Source organism: Aulonocara sp. 'chitande type north' Nkhata Bay, linkage group LG20 (assembly GCF_057382095.1).
Source record: "Aulonocara sp. 'chitande type north' Nkhata Bay isolate Kocher_YH1m ecotype deep benthic linkage group LG20, A_spYH_male_GT1.1, whole genome shotgun sequence".
NCBI lineage: Eukaryota > Metazoa > Chordata > Actinopteri > Cichliformes > Cichlidae > Aulonocara > Aulonocara sp. 'chitande type north' Nkhata Bay.
The window spans coordinates 26,340,674-26,364,229 of record NC_141363.1 but is presented as its reverse complement, the minus strand read 5'-3'; the positions used below and the strand labels follow the sequence as shown (position 1 = coordinate 26,364,229).

At 38.9% G+C, this 23,556-nt stretch overlaps 2 protein-coding genes across 9 annotated transcripts in view; one reads left to right on the top strand and one right to left on the bottom strand.

Moving 5' to 3' along the window:
* The first annotated feature begins 739 nt into the window (after positions 1-739).
* Positions 740-13,990, top strand: tmbim6 (transmembrane BAX inhibitor motif containing 6). 3 transcript variants are annotated; one of them, XM_086277330.1, is made up of 11 exons: positions 740-1,058; positions 2,931-3,015; positions 3,299-3,407; positions 3,513-3,621; positions 7,662-7,782; positions 7,870-7,918; positions 8,065-8,162; positions 10,519-10,598; positions 10,694-10,794; positions 11,757-11,832; positions 12,995-13,990. In XM_086277330.1, exons 3-11 carry the CDS (start codon positions 3,352-3,354, stop codon positions 13,016-13,018), a joined length of 714 nt encoding a protein of 237 aa, XP_086133456.1. In that variant the 5' UTR covers positions 740-1,058; positions 2,931-3,015; positions 3,299-3,351; the 3' UTR covers positions 13,019-13,990. The 3 variants fall into 3 exon arrangements, with proteins under 3 accessions (XP_086133456.1, XP_086133457.1, XP_086133455.1); XM_086277331.1 differs by lacking the exon at positions 2,931-3,015 and having other exon boundaries at positions 3,304-3,407; XM_086277329.1 differs by lacking the exon at positions 2,931-3,015 and having other exon boundaries at positions 742-1,058.
* A 2,667-nt stretch (positions 13,991-16,657) lies between these two features.
* Positions 16,658-23,556, bottom strand: part of nckap5l (NCK-associated protein 5-like) — a 59,355-nt gene continuing 52,456 nt past the window's right edge. For all 6 annotated transcript variants that reach the window (XM_086276092.1, XM_086276091.1, XM_086276094.1 and 3 more), the window contains 5 exons: positions 23,195-23,324; positions 22,891-22,963; positions 21,302-21,583; positions 20,665-20,816; positions 16,658-17,895 (listed from right to left, as the gene is read on the bottom strand). In XM_086276092.1, coding sequence (XP_086132218.1) covers positions 17,635-17,895; positions 20,665-20,816; positions 21,302-21,583; positions 22,891-22,963; positions 23,195-23,324 — 898 coding nt within the window. In that variant the 3' untranslated portion in view covers positions 16,658-17,634. The remainder of the gene's footprint in view (positions 17,896-20,664; positions 20,817-21,301; positions 21,584-22,890; positions 22,964-23,194; positions 23,325-23,556) is intronic.

Genomic DNA, 23,556 nt, shown 5'->3' with positions numbered 1-23,556 from the left:
TAGTACTTTCATGACCAACTTTACTAAGGTGCTGTTTTTAGGGAAACATTTGGGAACCAAATTACTTTTTGTCTTTTTTTTAACTTCATTTCAGAGCAGAGAATAATTTGTTTACTCGTTTAGAGTTCTAAAAAACTACCATCGTACAATTCGTACTTAAAAAGAAATAACATAATAAAGATGATACAGGCTTTTGTGGACTATTTAATTTAGGATTTTTCTTAAATGGATAAAGCGAAAGAAAGAATTTAAAGCTTAATTGGGAACTAATTTACACGTCGAAACATTTCATTGACCAAAATTAATGTTTAGTGGAAGCTACCTCAAGTATTAAATTTAATAAATATTTAAGATGTAACCATAAAGAAACACATTTTTTGCACATTTTTCTTTTCTTTTGCAGAGCTTAACAACTAAGTAACTTATACAATACAAAGTGCTATATTTTTGTCATTATAAACTATTATTGCATAGGCTACTTTTGGCATAATGACTAAAACATAAGTGAAAATATTTCACGTTGCATGCAGTTGCACCATTCGTCATGACTGATATCTCGGTCATATCATCGAACTTATATTTACACTCTTATATCCTCCTTATTTCGGTTTGATTAGAAACCGTTGAGACGGTTAAGTGGTTTCTTTACAGCGTTTATTTTGTGATCAAACAAACGTTGTTTTTACAGCACTAAAGACGCTTTGCTGATGATATCAGTTACATTTTGTGTCGGCCATTTTAGGTGCACCGGTGACATTCTTCGATGACAAACCAGGCAGTGCAGCATAATATAAATGTTATTCGAAAGTGAAGAGAAAATAACTTGTAACGTTTAATGTTTTTGAAAAAAAGAATTCATAATTACAAACAGCTAGTTGGCTCATTAAATCGCATTAGATAGCCGGTGATATGTCGTACTTTCGACCTCGCTGCGCGTGACTGGACTACAATCTTCTGGGCGTTTCCATGGTGACATCAGCAGGCTGACACGTACGGTTTTGTTTTAGAAAAAAACTTAACTGTAAAGCAGAGAAAAGGAAACAGCTCGTAACAGAGAGGTAAGTAATATGCAGGTACAAATGCAACCGTTTTGTGCTTATCGTTTTGTCGTGTTAACTGGGGCTGAAAATAACCGAAGAAAGAAGGGAGACGTCGAACTGTGTCGTTAGCTCGCCAGGCTTCTTGTTATTTGATGGGTACTGGCTAGCAGCGTTAGCTATTAATACATTCCCAGGCGTCTGCTTTTTGGCTGTCTGGTGCTCAGCTATCGTGTCGAATGGCTTATTCTCGTATTTCTGTAAGAATAAGTAGTTCAAGCAGTCACCATGCTTCCCGAATCGGAGGCATGGCGACTACTAAACAGGTTGTTAGCATGTTTGTGTGCTAGTTATGGCATAAAGCTTGACATTTAAAGCTAACCTGTTGTGTAACTTCATCAAAGTAGACTACGCACTTCTAATCTTCTGTGTGAATTTCCTTAATAATGAAAGTAAGAATCACATTATTTTCATAGCTTAGACTCCCAGTTGCTAAATTAAAGGTTTAGATTTGCTGGAAAATAAAGAGTATGGGGTTCGTAGAAAGGCCCTTGTCATTGTTCTAATGTTACTATTCATGTTATAGTGATAACGAAATCGCCCTATGTATGAAATTTTAGTGTGAGACGCTTGTATAGCTGTTGAAATTGCTGCAATGTAAAGGTACATACCTCACTCTGAGTTGCTCAGTCACTTTCATTAAAACTTTGAGTTGTTTCTCTACAACTTTAGACACCGACAACAGCTTCACGATACACAGCTCTTTTCAAAAAGCAAATTACTTTTGTGAAACTGAAATAATTATGCTTTTGCACCAGTGCATTACATGCAAGCAACCAGATATTAAGTTTTAAACTCAATAAGTTGGCAATATTTAAAAATGCTAATTTGTTGGTTCAAAAAGTTAGGGTAAGCTTAATTTAAGAATGTTGTGCTGTGCTATCTTATACTGATTGTGCATTGCTAAAGAGAGAGAAAACACACGAACTTAAGGGTATGAGAATGTAAACATAAAGCAATATTCTGAGGTGCTTTTTAATTTTAAAGGATCTTCACAAAACCTTAGTTTAGCAAATTAAACTTATAACTACTAAAACTACTAGAAGAAAATATAAATATGGATATCTGAAGTATTTTTTTTTTTAAGAAAAGTAAGAGAAATTGTACACAACACATATCTCTCACTTTGTTTTGAGACTGATCAGGTTTTTGTCATGTGTCCTATACACTGCACAGTTTGACAGATTTAACATTTTTAAATGTAATTTTACTTGATAGGTGTGATGCACTTTAACACAGTTCCTACACAGAGCATGAAACTGATGTGCTGCAGTTTAGCTATCTCAGCTTTTTTAGCATATCTGTGCCCCATACACCACAGTTACAGTTAGACTGATTGCACCATTCATGTAGGTTACTGCAAAATAACATTTACAGTAGCCTGTAAATGCAGTAAGAGTACATCAAGTGAAACTTGGGAAATGCATGACATAAGGAAAGGATGGATAAAATGCATTAAAATCTGAGACCAAAATGTACTTTATCCAATAAACTGATCATAATTATGAATAAAAAATGTAACACAGTATCACAACTGAAATAATAATGGATAAATACCCATGTGAGTCACATTATTTAGAAATATTAAAATTATGTAGTCATTTAAACAAGAGTGCACAATTGTTGGCATTCTTGTGCTTTTACGATGTAGTAGTAGTTTTGTGTATGAAGGCCCAAGAAGATTACATTCAAGTTTTTAATTAAAAGAAGAACAAAGTGTGGTATTCTGCGCATAAAAATACCTTTAAAACTGATCTTAGTACATGCATTCTTAATCTCCTCAAAAACAAAAGTGCACCTACACAATTGAGCTAAATCTCCCAATCCTTACAGGTTTCGGAATAACACATTGCATGCTGTGTTGCCTTGTTGTAGGCAGCGAGAAAAGTACTGGGGTGCTGTGTCTGAGTGTGAAGAAGTAAGTTGTGTTATAAAATTAGAAACTGAGTGTAAAGAGGAGAAGGGTTTGGCACACTTGGTGAATATTTTGGCTGCAAGTGTTAGTGGCATCAGTAATCACCGTTACTATTTAAACATTCAGAGAAAACTGCAAAGATATACCCAGTTTCTTTCCACTAATCATTAACAAATGGTTGCACTTGTACTACCTGCTCCAGGCTTACAGTCATCATGATAGAGGAGTTTTTACTCTTACTGTTTTAAGTGGAGCAGAAGTTTAATTTACGTTCATATCTGTTAAGAGAAGACAGCGTTTCATCAGAAGTCTCATCAGATCTCAGTCCCTGATTTCACCATGAACGTGTTTGACCGCAGCATCAACATTGATGCCCTCTTCAAGTTCTCCCAAATGTACGTAAACAATTTATGTGGTAATGAAACGGTCGTCATGGTCTGCTTTTTAACTTGCCCTTTCATCACTCATGCCTCGTTCATGTATTATCCCTCTTCCTGCAGATCTCATTCCACCCAGGTGCACTTGAAGAATGTGTACTCAAGCTTGGCAGTTTGTATGTTTGTGGCCGCTGCCGGCTCCTATGTCCATGTCGTCACACGCCTCTTTCAGGTAAGCATAACGAGATGCCGCTTGGCCTAGCTGTACATGTACCTGTAGATGGTCTCCTACAGGAAAGTTTGTTTTATCCTCCTATGCTAATATAATTAACATAAATTGTACCTATCTAGGATCTGAAACTATCAATCTCAGATATTCAGTATATCACTATGCAATATCTTTTACATGTCAGATTAATAAAAAATATATTTGGTTACAGCTAAATAGAAGGGTACTCTGTCTTTATGTAAAACAAAGGAAAAAAAGTAGTCCTAGTACTGACAGCACTTTTATTTTCTAAATATTTTATTTTATAAATGTTGCCTTATAAAGGTCTGCAGCACTTCATTATATGGATGCTGATCTCCACAGTGACCCTAAATCAAACACAGTCACACAGCTAAGGTGGGAAGTTAGTCCAACAAAGACCAGCTAAACTTTCATTACTGATATTTATTTATTTCATGTGATTATTATTATTATTATTATTATTATTATTATTATTATTGATGACAAGCTCAAAATTTGTTGCACAAATTTCTCTGGGGATGTTCTGCTGTTCTTCGGGCACATTTTAAGCTCTTTTTTTTGTCCTCTGTTTCTCTTTAAAACACCCCAAAGGTGTTTGCTACTGGATTTGAGTGAGGTAACATGTGTCCATTCTGCTACAGTCTACTTCCTCTGTTAGTTGTCTGCAGCCAGGCAGGCAAGTTGTCACCCAGTATTTTTGGTATTCCTAACAGGCATACCTGTAACCATCCATAAATCCAGACTTTTCCAATACTCCTCAGGCTTCTTTTTATATTCATTGCATTTTTTAAATTCTTGGATGTCATCTAAAGCAGCGGTCACCAACCTTTTTTTGCGCCATGGACCGGTTTATGTCCGACAACATTTTCACGGACCGGCCTTTAAGGTGTTGTGGATAAATACAGCAAAATAAAACCAGTATCGGTACAAAAAGATGGGTTGGGGACCGCTGATCTGAAGAGAATAACATTATGCAGTCACTTTCATGCTCTGTCATAGAAAGTGTTTTTCTCCCTCTGATAATCCTCCTGCCAAGCCTGAAGCACAAGGGTCAGATTGTGCAAGCACTCGGTCAGTGACATTGTGGTAGTAGGAAAGACTAGTGGCCTATTCTGTACTTTGTGATTACTGCTTCAGCTATGTTCTGACTGATTTCTAGTTGTTAACAGAACTTCATGTGTCCCCTTTTCCTCTTTTATGAAGAGCTTGCAATCAAGTTTCAATTCCTCAAAGTTCTTTCACATGTGGAGCTGTGATGCAGACAGCCCATGTGTCCAAACCTAGAAAGCTCTGGAACAACCTATTTCATAATCATATTTATTCATTAAGGCTGATTGAGCCCATGATTTTCAGTGAGTTGTGTTTCAATAATCAACATTTTCTAACTTGTGTGAAGTAATCATAGGTGTAGCCTATTTTGAAGCCTGTATTTCCAGTGTAGTGTGTCTCTCCCTTCACCCTGGATCATCGAGTGGTGTTGGATGACTTTGCGTGATGAGTCTTTCCTTCATCAAAAACAAGCGGCTCATGATAGGTACTGATGTTGGCGTAACAGAAAGTTACAAATATTTATGTTCTGGCATCAAACTGGTTTAAATGCAGTGAAGATGTTTCAATAGTCCATCAGAGAGGAAATTCAGTTCCCTCAACTGAGTAAGTAATTCTTTTTATAGAACTATAAAAGAAGTATTTGGAAGTATATAAATCTGTATTTTAGTTTTTGCATTACTGCTTGGTTCACAAACCTAAATCTGTCAAAACAATCATCAGTCAGTAAAAAAGAAAAATAGGCGTGGCAGTCTCATGAAAATGAGTAAGATCTCAGGTACGACTCAGGCCATGTTTGTCATTTATAACAGGCACGTCTTCACGTCTTGTACCCACGCTCACACAGGAAGCGGCTTCAAGCAGCCACAGGCAAAATAACCACTGACAATGCAAAGTAGCCAGGTCCCAGGTGAGGTGAGGAATTGAAGCCACTGCTATTAAGAGCACATGATTGCAGTGATTTCCCCCCCATTTCCATTCCCTTATTTTGTGAATTCGTGTTGCAAAACAAATTTCCACAAGGAAAGTAAATGTGACCAAAAGGCCTGCGTTTGCATTGTTTTTGGCAGACCTGAGGGAAAGTTATGGAAATCCAGCCTGCTCAGATACTATGGAGCCCAAAAAGCCAGCTGATTGGGTGGTTTGAGCAGGAAAGAGGAGGCACAGTTCAACACAAAGAGGATGTTTGGGGGGGGGGGGACATCAGACATAAAGTAAATAAGTGGGCCAATTTAAAAAGACAAACAGTGGCTGCAGTGGACAGTTTTCATTGTTTAAACACTTGGTTTCACTTCGCGAAAAAGTTCTTTCGCTATTATGTCTTCTGTCCACAGCATGACCAAGAATAGCCCACATTACTGGTTGTTCCACATATTTTTATGCCCTCCAAGTCACAGTACACAACTACAATATGTACAACTAACATACCAGACATGTTGAGCATGACATCTTTGTTTTTGATTATTCATTTAACTTTACAAGTAACTTCCCAAGTTTTGATGCAGTTTCAACCAGTCTGTCATTTAACTGATTATTGCACAGAGATGTACTCACTTGTGTTGTGTAGTGTTTTTACTGGACAGAATAACACCAAATACTGACAGCTTTTCTTCAGCAAGTCTGCTGCTGAGGTGGCTTGTTTGAGATGTAGTTTTCTACTAATACGATTTTGTTCTGCTCTTTCTTTGTTTTGATTTGGTTTGTTTTTTGTTTTTTTCCCATTACATTTGAAATTCAGGTAGTTTCCAGAGTAAGTTTGACAGTTTCGGTTTTGTTTTTAATGTTCGAAAAGTTTTACTTTCGATTGTGTTTGTCAAGGGGAAGATTTTATAGCTTCAGAATGAATAAAACAGGACAAACAGATCACATTTTAAAAGTCTCAATAGGTAGACAAGGCTTCTCAAAGTGACAAATACTAAGACTAAAGAAATTTCCTTTATATTTGTTTTATTAAGTCAGTAAGAACATAATAGTCTTTGTTTGTTTTTTATCAGGTTTTTATTCCAGTTCAGTTACCTAAAATACTTCTTAAAGCTTGATTTAACTATAATAACCTTGATCCTGACCTTATTCTCACGGTAGCAGATTATGGTTGTTTACACCATCATGTGCTGCTGTAGATGATGGTGTAAACAACAGGTGGTATTTACTGTCTAACAGATTTTTTTTTTCTCCCCTTAAGGTTTAAATACTGTGAGAAACCTTGGTTGTATTTGTTTTTTGTTGTTGTGGGGTTTTTTGTTTTTTTTTCCTCTTTGTGAAGTATAGAAGGTCATCGATGGTCATTTACAGTGAGCATTATCACCACTAAGCCACTCAGCACATACTTTGAAGCTTAGTCACCTCTATCCCATGTTTGATGTGATAACAACAACAGCTTTTAGAAGAAAATGGGGGGGGGGAGTCTCACCATTCATCAGCCATCTTAGATTAAGTCTGAGCAGGGCTTTTAAGCCACTATTTAAGTTAATTGGGACAGCCGATTTTAAAAGTTATTACTGGGAGTCAAAAGTCAAATCTAAATTAAAAGAGGTAAGTGTCTCTGTAGTTATTTGGTAGCAAGACTTGGACGTAAAGACTGAAAGACGTAGGTGACAAATTGGAAGGAGCACAGACATTTAAAACCACTGGCAATAAAGAAGTCCAGACGCTTTTCTTTGCAAGCTCCTTTGACTACGATGACCTGGATGACTGAGAACCTTCACAGACACTGGCAATAACCATGAAAGAAAATCATGCACACATGAAGAGACACCATAGAGCAAATGGCCATAACAGAAGCATTTATTGCGCATCACAACTCTGCAGGTGCATTTCAGATAATGCTCGTACAATGGGTCAAAATACATGTCTGTAATTTGAATCTGAATTTTTATATAAGTAGTTTATTAACACCTTGTAGCTTTTTTAAAAATAATGTATTGTCTTGGCCACAGTACTGGTACCTGTGTTTACCCTGTACCCCTGTTTTTTAGGGTGGTGTGCTGTCTGTGCTTGGATCCCTGGGGTTGATGTTCTGGCTTGCCATGACCCCCCACAACCCTGAGACAGAGAAGAAGAGACTGGCTATCCTCGCAGGATTTGCCTTCCTCACAGGTAAGTTCACAATGTGTTACTGTTTGTGTGCTCAGAGGTGAATGGTCTGTAATTATGCAAAAGCCTAACACAGTGTTTACTCACCAGGTGTTGGCCTTGGACCCACACTGGACTTTGTCATCTCTGTCAATCCGAGGTAAGTGACAGATTAAACTTTGTCTGCTAACAGCTCAGTGAGTGAAAGTTAGTCACATAAATCTGAACCTCTTTATGCAGCTCTAAGCAAACCAAAGAGTCAATAAAGAACATATTATTTATTTGTCCTGGTATTCTTCTCCTCAGTATCATTGTGACTGCCTTCATGGGAACCTCTGTGATTTTCATCTGCTTCACTCTCAGCGCCCTCTACGCCAAACGCAGGACCTACCTGTTCCTTGGAGGTAATTGTGCTATCTGCCACCCATAACTAAGACAGTTTACATCAGTTTTTGTCCATAAGACAGATTATAATTATTGTAAACTCAGGGTTCACGCTGTAGTTTGTGGATCCAAAAACAGATTAAAAAAAAGACCCCTCTGTATGTTTCATTTAGTCACAAATTAATTCACAAGTTTAAGTATTCGAGTTAAAAACAGCCCAGTGAAAGATTTTTGTTTTTTAATATTCACAAATATACTTGAGAAATAATAAAAAAAGCAAAACCAAAGCACAAAAAATACAACTATCATTTTAGGTGGTTTTATTTAATTTTTTTTATATTTAGTCATCTGATATTAGAAAGTTTAAACAAATACTAGATGATATAAAATCCACAAACTCTATACCTGGTAGCTACTGAATGAGTTCAGGCAGAAACGGTGCTTATATATTCCTGGCATACCTTCTTCTCATTACTGCTAAATACCCTCTAAAAATTGTATTTATTTATCTATTTATTTATTTTTAAATCAGCCAATTAAATACAAATGAAACCCCTCAAATGATATTCGCTGCCCTGATCTGGAAAAACCTTTGTACAAGATCTCCAGTTTACTCTCCCCCCCCCATCCTCCACCCCCCTAAGAACACCATTTGCATTATTTTAAAATACACCAAATTGTTAAAGTGACAAAACTGACGGACTGAGCAGTCAGGGAAATAAAAGCAATCAACCCAGCCTAAATCTATTACAGTTTTAGGCTATGTCTACACTAGCCCAGATAAATTTGAAAACGTTGTATACGTCTGAAAACGCTCCGCGTCCACACTATTGTTTTAATTTGTTTTCACAGAGTTGTTCATCCACATTGAAACGGCCAAAAATGCTTACGTTAGAGTACTGCGCAAGTACTGCCCTATTTCTGTCTGCCGTTTATTTACTTTCCGGCTCTTTGAAACATCGTGGCAAAATGTTAAGGAAAAGCACCGAGTTTTTAAAATGGACTAACAATGAGGTGTTGTTGCTGCGAGTAACACAAAGGTGCAAAGTTGCAAAAGCGAGTGAGAATTAAAGAATTTGAAGAAAAGCTATGTGGAGCATGTGCAAACTGATATTAATCTTTAATGCGGCTGTCACAATTGAGAGCAAACAAAACAACTGCTGTGTAATGCCCTCCGCTATCTTAGTTTAATTGGTCACATGACTGCATCACATGACTAAAATGTGTCATCGTTTTCGAAAAGGCTCCGGGTTTGCTGTCAACACTGTGACGTGAAAACGGCGTTTTCAAAACGCTCCGTTTTCCTTGACCCAAAACACCGTCTCAGTGTGGACGGGAGGCCAAAACGGAGAGAAAAAGATGTGTTTTCAAGCTAAAACGTATTAGTGTGGACATGGCTTTAATCTCAGTTCAGTTTTGGCAGCAGTGAACTTTCCCTAAGAGCACAAATTCACTCACTCGTCAGTGCAGCTGAAACCAAAGTGAGTAAAAGTGCAATAAGAAAGTCTGTCTGGAGCTGATAAAACTTACAGGTTCACTTACAGCATAGGTGTCAAACTCTGGCCCGCGGGCCAAATTTGGCCCGCAGCCTAATTACATTTGGCCCGCGAAGCCATACCAAATTACTATTAGAGCTGGCCTACTGGTATTATACAGTTAATATATATTGTTTAGTATTAAGCTTTGCTTGTTCCATATTCAGTTTTTCAGCAAAACTTGTTTGAGTCCATAAGAAAAGATTCATTCTTATATCTAGAGGAAGATTTTTTTTTTTTCAATAAATATTAGCGTTAGCCCGCGACTTTGTTCCAGTTTTGAATTTTGGCCCACTGTGTATTTGAGTTTGACACCCCTGACTTACAGAAATCTTGTAGGTGTGTTTGTCTCTAGATTTCTCACCTGGGCCAGTTTCAGCTTTCCATTCTTTTCAAACTGTTGGAGCGTTTACCTCTATAATCCAGAAATCTCTGAGCTCCAGTACATCTGTATTGTTAGCAGTAAAAACTAACATGATTGTACAACAGTGACAACAGTGAGCATAAGCTAGGTTTTAGACAGGCTTTACACCCAAAACACCCTAATCTGGGCTTAAAACTCTACCAGATGAGGCAGTCGCCCCCTCGCCTGATTTTTGTTTTTGTTCAATTTGCTTTTTCTTTTAAATTATATCTGAAGCTCAACAGAATCGTAAAAGGGTCCGTATAAGTTTAGGAACTGTGTGATGTTTAAGTTACTTAATCATATTAAATAACCAAATAAATAAATTAATAATAAATACAATTTTTCAAATTTTTCTTATATATTCATAAACCCCTGACATTAGCGGTAGCATTATCCAGGAAAAGTGATGCCCAGCTAACCACTTTGTCTCCTCAGGCACACTCATGTCCGGCCTTTCCCTCCTGTTCCTGATGTCTCTGATGAACATGTTCTTTGGATCTATGGTTCTGTTTAAGGTAAGTGAACCAAACAGGGCCATCCACCCTCTGCTAGAAGTTTGATCAGCTGTAAGTGAAAATGTGCCGTTTAACATCGTCATCTTCTCTGACAGGCACACATGTACCTGGGGCTGCTCATCATGTGCGGCTTTGTCCTGTTTGACACTCAGCTCATCATCGAGAAAGCAGAAAACGGGGACAAGGACTACGTCTGGTGAGGAAATGTGCTCACTGCTAGCAAAGTTCCCATGAGCCCTTTATCTGCTGGCCTACATTTCCCTATAACCAAATGCTGTGCAAATGCATCATCCCACAGTGAGCCATACAACTGAGCATCAGTTCTCAAAAAAAGTAATTTGATGCACCACATTGTATTATCAGACGAGCTGGCAGCTCGTTCTACTTGATGATGTTCTTCAGTCGGTCTGACTGTATCTCAACTGACTGATTTCTGTAGCAGAGAGGGAGATTCTCAGTTAGTAGACAACAGTATATTTGACGATGACCCCGAGGCCACAACCAGTTCTGATAAAAGACAGCATAACTCTTATTTGGGTAACTGGTGTGTTGAACAGTCTGTTATATTTAGTGACAAGAGTTGTGCCTGTGGCGGCTGATTAACTGTGACCACAGCCCTCTCTGAGAGGGTGGAGTTTGTTTTTTGGCTGTGCTGACGGAGCTGTTTTGAAGAAACGTCATTTGAGGTACTCCATCTTCAGGACTTTAAGCTGGGCTGTTGGATTGTTGATGGATCAGATGTGTAATGTGAAGAGCTGAGCCGGAAGGCAAAGCTTTGGCTTTATTGATCCATCTTGGTAAATCACCTGGCTCACATTTAGACCAGTTCGACTCATTGCAAAGACTTTGGGTGTAATCACGCTGCTGAAAATGCTGCTTTGTGTTCGCTTTGCATTCACTTTCCAAAAGATTGATGGAGTTTCCTCAGCTTGATAATGGCGATAATGTCCCCCCCAACTGTTTTCCTGCAGTTCATCAGAGCGATTTCTTTTCCAACCAAGAAGCCGCCATATCATGTTATGAGGCCACAATCGATCTACTCAGTGCTGAAGATTGATTGATCGGTCTGGGCCTAGAAAAGCTGCATACTGTATGAAAACGCCCAATATGTTTTTACAGTTCAAAAACCACCTCTGAATATCTGTTTTTATTTTTCAGGCACTGTGTGGACTTGTTTCTTGATTTCATCACCATCTTCAGGAAACTGATGGTCATCCTTGCCATGAACGATAAGGTACTGATATTATATGACTGCAAAATACTGTCTTTGAACATTTCCAGGAATGTCTAGTGATGGCTTGTTGTAATAACAAAAGTTGTTTGTGTACATTTTAACAGTTAAAAATACGTAAGGGAGTTTCCCTGACGGTCTAGTCTATTACTCTAAAGCTATAAAGAACTACAAAAGCACTTTAGTTGTTTTGGCTCAGTCCCAAATATACCATCTTGCTGCTGTACAAAGTCATTAGAGCAACAAATGTGTAGTCTTCACTGATGTAAATGGTCTCCATCTTGACTAAAATCATCACTGCTCAGCTGGTTTCACAAACTTATTTGTAAGACCATTTTTGTGAGCTGTTACTACAGAACTTAAACATAAACTGACTTCAAGCTGAAATCCAGTGAAGTATAAAAAGGCTTATTGTTTTTTGGCCTTTTCATGCTTAACAGTAACAGAAATATAAAATATGTTTCATATTTATTTTAAAAAAAATGCTGATGTTCTAAAAGCCAGTTCACTAAAGTCACACAAAGAGCACATTTTCTTATTTGGCCCTCATGAATTTGAGCTATGCAAATATTTGTGGTTTCATTTGCTGAGGTTTTGAGATATCTGAGAAAGCACCACAGTACAATGACAGGAAATTTTATTAGTGGTCCACAAAAACAGTGAAAACTGAAACTTAGCATTGTGGATTTTCACAAACAGGGTCACAGAGATCTAAACATTCGTAGTGTTAACGTCTTAATTTCAGGAAAAGTTTGTTTTAAAGCTTTTTTTTTTTTTTTAGTATTCTTAATTTTAACTTCAGACAGAAGGTACTTGGTACTTTTAATTTTAGTTAACTACACCTTGGACAGTTTTCATTTCACTTTATACTCCAGACACCTGTCTAATAAACTCGCATGCACTCATGAAGAAAATCATGTAATGAAGAAATAAATGCCATACTTGTAGCTGTAACTGTAATTTAAAACTGGGACGTCTGATTGTATCTGAGTGATGACGATACTCGGAGACGGGTAACTAAAAATATTCGGGATCTTCCGTGTGATCAGCGCGGCTCAATATCCTGAGGCTGAAGTGAGACACTCTGTTTCATAATACATAACTACAGCACTCACAACAGCAGCTCGACCAAACTAACTGTCCGTGTTTGTGTTTTTGTTTTCAGGACAAGAAGAAGGAGAAGAAGTAAAGAGTCTTTGAGTAGCAGGAAAAAAAAACAATCAGAAAAGGCACAATTTGCAACGCACTTGGTGCTTTTCACTTTGTCTTCATTTTGAAATTTAACTCCTATGTGGTCTTACATTGTTGAAAATTCTTTGATTTATCATATACTTTTTTTCTAAACTTACAAGGGTTGAATGTAAGTTTATGGTATGGTATGCTCGTCCCATCCTGGCTGTGAATGAATACTTTAACGCTGCAGTGATAACGCTTGGCCTGTAGAGGGGAGCGTTGCCCTATGATTGCTCCCAGAAGCTGAGCGGCACCTAATGAGGATTTTTTCATATTTACTTGTTCTTTAGTGCCATAAATTAACATGATAGGCTCCTTTTTATAGTGGGTCACGTGAGCTTCTGAAACTGATAATTGTAATATTTTATGTAATTTCATTATTTATAGTTTTCCTTGGATCTCTTAAGTGAAATGTTGCCACATATGGTCCCATGGTTTTTGACAGCAGCTCCTCCTTTTCAGAAATTTTCCTCTGATTTGTTTTGCTCCCACGTTTTTTGGTTTTGGGTAAGAGTGAAGAGTGCTAACACTGATTAAAACCCCAGAAGCCTGTCAGACTTGTTATGATCTACACTGAACTCATTCAGAGGGACTCTCAGCCACTTGCTGGTTTGGATTTTGGATTTTGGCCTCATTGAGGAGGAAGAATTGCTGCCATCTGTCCTTTTCTCTTTCATTTTGTTCCTTCAACTTGGATTGACGGGCGAATGATTCAGACCGCTCCCCTTGTAAATCTGTTGTCTAGACAATAGTTTGCCAGATGATGATGTTAACCTGAAAATTTGGCATCTGTATAATTCCTTTTTTTCCTCTTTTTGCCTTTTTTTTTTTTTCTTTTCAAAGTGTATACTGTGAAAATTTTATTTTGTTGATGTAAAACTGAAACTAATAATTTGATACATTTGCTCAAATAAATGTGTTGAACGTACTGAGACAAAGTGATTGTGTCTTTATTACAGGCCTCTGTGGTTGTACTCTAATCTATGTAATCTGTACCTGATGTGTTATAGATGTGGGGGCATCTGTGGCTCAGGAGGTAGAGCAGGCCGTCTACTCAGATCCCTGTGTCAAAATATTCTTGGGCAAAATACTGAACCTCGAGTTAGCCCTGATGCATCCACCAGAGTGTGTGTGTTTATGGGAATGCTGGGGAAGCACTGAAGCATAGAAAACAGCAGTTTAGCTTTTAGAAAATGTAAGATTTGGCTTTGAAAATTGTTATTCCAAAGCTTTGAATCCCCCCCTCCCAAAAGGACTTTTCTACTCAGAAAAAACACTTTATACAGCCTACCTCTTTCTATCTACCATCCACACTCTGGTGGGCACACCAGAGGGGAACTTGGGGTTAGTTTTTTGTTCAAGGGTGTTTGGCACACAGACAGGAATCAAACCACCAACCTTCCAATCAGTAGGTGACCTGCTCTACCATCTGCACTACAGCCAATCTGTGAAGCAGAAAGGTTTTGGTGCCCTGAATCTCTCAGTAATAGCACAAGAAACAGCTTTTCGTCACTCATAATAAAACTGTAGCTTTTGTATCTTGCATGATGTAGTACTGATTATTAATTTTTTTTATCGTGTTATGCATTTGCAAATGTGCATATGAGAATAATGATAATGGAGGGCTCGCTTACAGCAGAACAAATGTACTGACAGGTGCACATAAACTGAACCTCAGTTTCCTGCACAGTCTGGATATTTTAAAATTGATTTAACGTGGTTTATGAATTTTAGAGGTTGTTTTTTTGTTTGTTTTTAAAGGCCTCTTCTTGATGTAGCTCAAATTCTTCAGCTAAATAAAAAGTGTCAACTCCCCAGAGGTTTTATTACAATAACAATTCTCTCTTTTTAAACGCTCAGTTTTGAAGCTCAAATGTTTTTATAATTAATGCTTCAAATATTCAAATATATGTAATTTTTCAAATAAAAAAAGCTAATTCTAATTTTTTATTTGCATAAAATATTCAGAAATAAATTATTGCCTTGATGGGAACTATAACATTTGTCCTCAAGCCTGTAAGATGTTAGAGAGATGTTAGGCCCTTTATTCTCAGTAAGATTATCGCTCACCCTAAGGGGACAGTTTAATTTAAAGAATGTAATTTACATATTTTTCCTCTGCCTTGTAGTGCTGTTTAGCTTTTTATCCATCTAGATTGCTTTGGTGTGACTTACCCAGTTTTTGAGATGTCTGCCTTTTCTTGAGTATAATTTAAATCAATAGTGTTTTCTTTTTGGGGTTCACAGTGTTAAAAAATACATTTGAAAGTCAGCAAAAATGTCCAAAATTATTACCCACTTACTGAAAGAAATCTACAAACATTGTTGTGAGTCATGTCATGGAAGAATTTTAGTGTTAGCTGTATGGCTCACTAACATGGGAGGATGTACACAATAGAAAAGATTCATGGAAGAAACCCGTCGCTTTATCCGTGAGACATAAACATAGTCAAAACATGCTTGTGACAGTCACATGGCGGCAAGCAAGATGTACTGTTTTTGTATCATTGTTGAGTTCTTGGTCAGTGTTGCAGTTACTTCATGAATGTAATCCCTGTGAGCAAAAGGGTCAGGCTTCAGGTTGCTGCAAACACTCTGCTGAGACAGTTTTTTGTACTTTTGGCTCTGTATGATGTCAGTGAGAGTGGGAATTCCTAGTAAGACCATCTGAGGCCCAGAAAGCCCACCGACCTGCTGTCAAATACGTCTTCATTGGTCTGATTTTGAAGCCTTAAAACGAATGTTCTCGCCGTTACAGTCTTTGTGTTTGGAAACTGGATGCGCTGAATAAGAGGTTGATGTGACTAACTCAAAGGTGAACAATTTGTCAATCACAAGTCGTTGATTCAGTTCTTTGTCCTGTTGTATGACTGCATTTGGGCCACGGTTTATTTGTCAGACAGAGAAGAGCACGGCTGACTCGATGACCGCGAGGTGCTGTCCTGTGTCTGCAAAACAGGCCAAAATCATCACCCTCCTACCACCGTGCAACAGTTAGTATGAGCCGCTTGTGCTACTGTGCTGTGTATGACTCGGTGCATCTCCACCAAACATCTCCACTCCAAAGTATTGCGGTTTACTCAAATGCAGCTTTTCAAAGCTAAAGCGTGCTGCCATGCTCTTTTTAGGCATGGCAGCAAACAAGCCGCACTTGTTCAGTCTTTTTCTAATTGTCTTGTCATAAACTTTAAAATGAACACGTTAATTGTGGCCTGTAGAGTCTGAGAAGCAGCTCTTCAGTTTTTTGCAGTTTTGTCTAAATATGGCACTTGGAGAGCGTTTGCTGTGACGTCCACTTCTGGCACGATTGTGGCAACATGTCAACACAAACCTGAATGCTACAGATGAGAAAAACTGCTTGAACTTCTGCTTTCATAGAAGTGCTCACACTCACTGATGATCAGTGAATTTGATTAGCAGAACCTGGCTGGTTACCCTCTATAGAAACAGTAAGGGGGTAATTCGTTTTTCACAGGACTCCACCGAGTTCTATAAAACCTCTTTTTCACAACTGTGCAAATAACACTGCAGATCCAAGTCTGTGAGCTACTACAACCTCATATAGTTACTAAAAAAAAAAAAGACTCAGACAAAACTAAATCAAAACATTTTAATTAGAAAGTTGAAAAACGGCAGTAGGTACATAGGACCTCTATTTTTGCTAGGGAACAAACGGCAATAGAGATGATGCAACACAAAATATGAAGATAACCTACTAAGCGAGGAAACTGCAGTTTTCACAGAAAGATTACAAAAAAAAGATGACTGCAAATGATGAACATTTAAAATAAATAAATAATAGAAATACATATTCATTGAATAGTGTAGCCATTTCTCTTATCTATGTTATTATTGCTGGTATATATTACCTTTAAATGTATTATGATTTCAAAACAAACATACTCTGACAACCTTCCTTGGCCGCAAAACAATATCAACATGATCAATAAAATCGTTTATACATTTAAAATCGTGATGCATGAGTTTCGCAATTAAGAGTCACAGACATGAACATTCATTTTTTTTAAAAGGCGCTCCATGTTTTTTGTGGGGTTTTTTCTATTTTTTTAATACATTATGCGGTGAAATGATGCCAAGAATAGAATGGATGTATTGATACAGTACAGTACGCCATCTGTTGAACCCCTCGCCAATTTTTTCTGACGTACGGGACGAAGCTCCATCTACGATGAGAGAAACGAAAGAGAGGTCACCGAACGACAACTGGGAGTGACAACTTTTTGTGCTGCTCATTAGCTTGGCCATGCGTTTTGTTGTCCTGTACACATGATTTAAAGAGAAGTGTCCACAGTCGAGTCTGATCGTGAAAAAGTGAACAACCTATACGATTTGGGTGGCTTTTGGCTTCACGTTTATTGGAAATCCTGAGGAGATCAATCCATCTTTCCAGTTACAACAGCTGATGAGACGTCACCAGTTTTTTCTTCGCGGATGTCGACGGGGAGCAGTCTTCTTTTCCTCAGCAGCATCTCAGCGCAGCCATCGACCAGGAGACGCGTCCTCCCTGTCGTCGTCGTCCTCCTCCCTCTCCTCCTCCCGTCCTTGGCTGCTTCATCCTTGGCTGCCGCAGGATGACAGACTGTCGTACAGAGAATCGCTCAGAGACTCTGGAGTCTCCAGGACCTGAGGGCGACTTGGGGATAGGGCTTCCTCTGGCCGCTCCCTGAGCAGCTCCAGCCCGGCCTCCCGGCTCATCTCGGGGACGCTGGGTGTGCGCGTCTTTCCCCGGCGGCTCATGCCCGATTGGGCGGGGACGGGCAGGCTGCCTGGATCAACCACCCGGCTGGAGGAGGGGCCGCTGGCCTTCGTGCTCTGAAAGGAAGCAGAAGGATGGGAAACATTTAAGGTCATGTGCTGTCGTCTTATGTAACGCCTTCAGGTGACACTAAAAAAGTGGGTTACAGGATTCATCCAACTGTAAATTTTTAATATTCAGCTGATGAATAATTTGTACAGGGAGAATGTGGCTCTGTGTTTTTTTACATTATGTAAGATGTAAGTGCAGATTTAAAAATGTATCCCTTCTTTTACTGCCTGTAAAGGATTTCAGCCTGTAAGTGACCCAGATAAGTCCTTTTCTCATGCTCTTGCTAAGCACTTTTCATTAAGTACAGAATAATATTCTCATTAAACACTCGTTAACGAAAGCATAATAACCTTCAAAGCTTCTCTGGTTGTTCTTCCTAAGGACTAGTCTCTAGTCTCTGCATTCTTATTCTTCAGTTTCTTAGTCAAAGCTGGGATTGGTAGTTTGAGTTTCACTGCAGATGAAAAATTGATCTTCTTTGAGTTGTCTTGATCAGCGGAGGATAAGAGCTTGTGTCCACAGGAAGTGTTTTTTGCACAATTTTCTATAAAAAGCTCAGCGTCAGTGACACATGGAGTCCTCAGCTTTTATCTTTCCCCAGTTTACGCCGTCAGTGAAATAGTTTCGGAACGGTGCTACACTTGTTAACGTCACTTCTCTTTCACCTGCTGATCGAAATCAAGGCAGGCTGGGACTTGAAACACCGTCAACTAAGGCTGTCACTATATTCAGGTTGTCATGTTACAAGTATGCACTTGACAATACAGTAAACATTCCAATGGCAGGACAATTACAGTTAACAGCAACAGCATTTCTATAAAATGCAAACAGAAATCAGTTTCCCACAACGCCCTCCCCCAAAAAACAACCCTCAGTATATTAGACTGTTAGTCATACAGGCGCAGTTAAACAGTCATTACTTTGCTGAGTTGTTGTCTCCTCTTGTTGCTCCTCACCTTTTGTGTGCGTTCCAAACATTTGGGTAAACAGTAGCTCCTCTGTGGAACTGTGCTACTGTGCCCTGCACCTTGACTCACAGGAGCCTATTCAGGTTTGTGGATGGTCTGATTGAGTCACTGCAGTTTAGTGCAGTCATGTAGGCTTAGAGACCAGTTATTAGGGGGGGGATGTGTGTGGTGAGTAGTTGTGGAGAATAGCAACTATGGTAGCAGAATCAACTCATAGTATCAATAATAATGCTTAATAATATCAATATAAAAATATCAGTATATCAATGTAACCTTGTCAGGTCAGTTACCTCTGAGAAACTTCTGGTCTCTAGGAAAAAAATACTATTCCCCCACTGGTTGACAAGGGGTTACTGGCTGTCATGTATTGTGTCAAAAACCTCATTATGATTGCTTTTGTTGCTAGCAGATTCCCACAGTCATTGTAGTGTGTATAGAAGATGCCAACTTGTCTGCAAACACTTGTAATTTCTCACTAAGTGGTTGTGAGACTGTGTGACACAAACCAGAAACTCAGTCAAAGCAAAAGCGGCGTCTTTGGTTTAATCGGTAAGGTACAGCTTTTAATTTGAAGGCGAACAGTCTCCCTTTCTTGTTTGCGTTGCAGTAATTAGTTAGATACGATTTGCAGACAAGTCGATGTCTTTCATGAGGATGGGTAACTGCAGCAATCTGCTAGCAACCAAAACAATCACAAGGTTTTTGTGCAACACTTCTTTGTGACGTTTTTCCCTAGAAAGGGCCTGTAACTGGGGCCTTGTCCGGGATGATAGTAAAGTAATAAAGTTATATGGATAAAATAAAGCTCATAATGATGTTTACTGACAGGAAATAAAATAACAAAAAACTGCTAATGATATATCACATTATTACTGATAATGTGAAAATTTTTTTGCTACAATAATTATAAATTGAAATTAGTGAAATAAATTAATTTCCAAAGCACTTCCAGGCCCAATAGTCAGTCGTGGTAGAGGATCGTGGTCGTTACTGACCAGCCAGTTATTTATGATCTACGAACAAAAGCATTTTCTTCATGTGTTGCTTGAATTGAATGTTGCTTCTAACCCTGCAGAGGTGTTCCAAACACCGGAACTGATAAAACTGACAAAAGATTGAAATTTCTTCACCACAGTAAAAACAGGAAACGATTTCAAACTCCTGACACGTGCACAGCTGCTCTCAAGCACTGCAGGTAGAAGCGAGAAAAAAAAGCGTTGATTAATTTGATGGCAGAAGAGATTTCTGCGTCGCAAACCAACCAACAGTATAACCTCTTGATTGATCAGCCAAACAGCAGAAGTGCCGTGCCTAACCTTTCCCGTAAAGTGAAACGTCGTTGTGTTTTCTCCTTTGTTGTTGTCGTCTATGCCCCTCAGGGCCACCGTAGTTCTGTAACCTAGCAACAACAAGTGCTCTGAAAATGAGGTCATGGATGCTTCCACTGCAAAAAATAAATAAAAAAATGTTGCTGTGGACTCAGAACCAGAGTCTTGTGCAGATGTTATGTGCGCACCAAAACAGAAAAATTAGCTCATCGGTCAGGAGTTTTTCTGACTCAGGAAGGGCTTTTTGTTGGTTTCTGTGGATGCTGTTAAACATACAGTAAAGGCGGTGATTCCACATGACCTTAGCTATCAGAAATCTTTGCATTCTTCAGTTATTTCTCACCATTAGTTAATGAAATACGTCCATTATGCCTGAGTACATCAGCAGCTCTTTCTGTGCTACAAAACAGTCCTCACAACTTCGTTTGAAGACGATAAAAGGTGCATTTGAATAACAGTAAAACCACAGTATGCCTACCCCTCTGAATGGTGATCCAAAGGATACCGCCTCCTCCTCTTCCTCCTCCACTGCCAGGTACACCTCCGCAGGTCCTGCTGGAGTCTTCAGGTTGGGGAAAGTCCAAGTCTTGGAGCGAGGCGAAAACATGTTCCCTCCATGTGCCTCTTTGTCTGCAGATGGAACAAATAAAGATGAGTTTGTGTTTCTTGTGCCGAGGATTTTCTCCCGTGGGTTATTACTGAAGTGAATTTAAGAGCACAAGTACTTGTCGAAATTCCCAACATGAGGAAGGTTAAAACTGTTTAAGTGTTAGGCTAAAATGGTTACTACAAAAGGGAATAAATGTGTTTTGTAACCATGCTACTGGAGCTTCATGGCTTTGCAGAGAAAAGGTTTGACCCAAAATGAACCAGCTAAACATTTAAGAGGGATATTGGTGGTTTCTGGAGGATAAAAGTTCTTTAATACTGTTTCCTTTATAATTCTATATTTCTTAGTGTCCTCTTTATGCTTTTATTTACACTCATACCATCCTAAAACACATGAACGTAGGGCTGGGAATCGGCGTAACAGATCCCATTTAAGTAACACTGCCCAACAACCTGACCTCTTCCATCTGTTATTGTTATGTCTAAGTGGGGCGGAGTGTTGACACCTTCGCGGATGACGCCGGCTGAGCCTCTTCCCTCCAACACGGACCCGTACTGAATGGTGGGAATCAGCTGCTTGTGTGGAGCGTAGCAGTCCTCCTGTGATGTCAGCTCTCTGTCCAGGGTGCGAGCTCGCCGTCCGGCTCTCCCTGGGGAGCCACCGCCGGAGTGGTGCTCGGCTCCGCCCTTCGTCTTAGACAGGCCCCGTGCAGCTACACCGCTACTGCAGTCGGGCAGAGGGAACGTACCGATGCCGCTGTCCAGGGTGTAGGTGGAAGCACCGGAGCCTGCGGAGGAAAAACACGGGGGAGGGAGATTCAGCAAATGTGAATTAATGAACTGCTTGCATAATTTAAGAATTTAGAAGAAAAAAAAAAAAAGAAAAAACTTCACAAAGCAAATGTGTAAATTGGTGGCGTCCTCATTTATTTGATCTTTTACTGCAGCCTCAGAATGAGTTCCCCTCGGGGGTGTGCCCTGTTTGTTCACCTTTGATATGCTAACAAAGGTGTGAGGCAGCTTATTTCCCCTCAGTGTTTCAGTCATGCCCTCATGGAGCATCGCTGATTCTCAGTGCCTGAATGTGTGATCATTTACACAAATAATACCGCAAAAATACTGAAAGTCCTTAAGGAAAAGTGTGTAATTATTATCTACAAAAAACATGCTTAAATTATAAAAAATAAAAGTACTCAGTGAAAAGTACAGATATTAAATGATTGGGGATTAATACATTATCTACTGTGGTTTAGAGAGAGATACCTATTTCACAGAGGTATTGAAGTTGATCGTAAAATGATATGTCTAATCGCCATATTTCTTTTTTTTAATACTCAAGTTTTCAATGCAATCATCAGCTGCCCTATCCTGTCCTCAGAGAAGGAGAAAGCAACAAACACAATCCATTTACTGTGAATGTGAAGCCCGGATGACACGAAAAGATAAACAAAATTAATTGACCGTTGAAAGGTACTAGTTCAAATTATTTTATTTTGAAAGTCTTTGGACTACTGTGTAAGTCTTCAATATCCTTCAGCTGGTGTAGAGGATCCCCATTCACCTCTGATGGGACAATATTTATAATATTTAAAATGTATAATATCTAATATTATATAAGCTCTAATACTATTGCATAACATCGAAATGTGTTCAGCAAAGTTTGGTAAAATGTTCCAATCTGAGGAAGGGCTCGTAGGATCACAGTAGCAGTGTTTATTTCCATATTCCTTATCATAAAAGCAACATTTTAATATTGCATCCTGTTGGTGTGAAGCTAAGCTAGGCCACTGCGCACAAGCAAAGTAAATAGCAACTTTATATTAAAAGTGCAATATTTTCTCTCTAAAATGTATCAGGGTAGATATATGAAAGATTAAGTAGCAGAAATACTCAAAATAGTTTCATTTTTCATCTGAACGTACACATAGTTTATATTGTTATCACTTTTCTTTCTTTTTTGCATTTAATTTACCTACTTCCCTTCCTCTCTGTGAATTTCTTATTAACCTTACTTCCCTGTGACTTCCACCTAAGTCTATTTTGATCCTCCACAAAGGCTGCAAACCTTTTTAGACTCCCGGCAGACTTATCTTACCTGCAAAGTGTTGAGAGTGAACTGAATCTGCGAGGTTTTCATCTGATGTGATCTTGCCGATTCTTTCTGATCCCTGCATGAAAGAACAACAGAGATGCAGAAAGAGCCGTGACTGTGCGGAAATCTTCAAATCTCAATGCAGGAGACAAGTCTAACAAATTAGATGCCAGGTTTAGACTTGAAAGTCGGTTCAGTGTAAACAGATTCGACTCGATGAAAGAGAGCTCCGTTTTTAATGTCCTCCCTCAGGTTTCTTTTAAACTCTGTTAGTCTCTGAACTGCAGATTAATAAGTAAAGAAATACCTTCTCCATGTCGTCGTGACTGGTGGTGTGACTGATGATGTCGCTCTGCTGGGTGAACACCGGCTTCGACGTCTTACAGTCGAACGACAGCCGTCGCTGGGGCACGCTGATCATCTCCTTTCCGTCCACTCTACATTTAGAGTCAGAAACGGCTTTATTGGCCAAGTCTTTGCACACATACAAGGAAGTGGGCTCTAGCTGTACACGGTTTACACAGCTTGGATTTGTTTTGTTTTTAAACCACACACAGGCTGATTAAAAAAAAATAATGACGACGTCTTTGATTCCTTTATTTAGACATTGAAGACGTTTTACATAAAAAGCAGCATTCATGTGATAGTTGGTGTAGGAGAGGAAGAGCT

Excerpts from the sequence above, each read along its gene's own strand:
- tmbim6 (XM_086277331.1), top strand. The coding sequence starts at position 3,352 with ATGAACGTGTTTGACCGCAGCATCAACATTGATGCCCTCTTCAAGTTC. Across the intron at positions 8,163-10,518 it reads GACCTACCTGTTCCTTGGAG|GCACACTCATGTCCGGCCTT; the intron begins GTAATTGTGCTA and ends TTGTCTCCTCAG. Across the intron at positions 10,795-11,756 it reads GGGGACAAGGACTACGTCTG|GCACTGTGTGGACTTGTTTC; the intron begins GTGAGGAAATGT and ends TTTATTTTTCAG.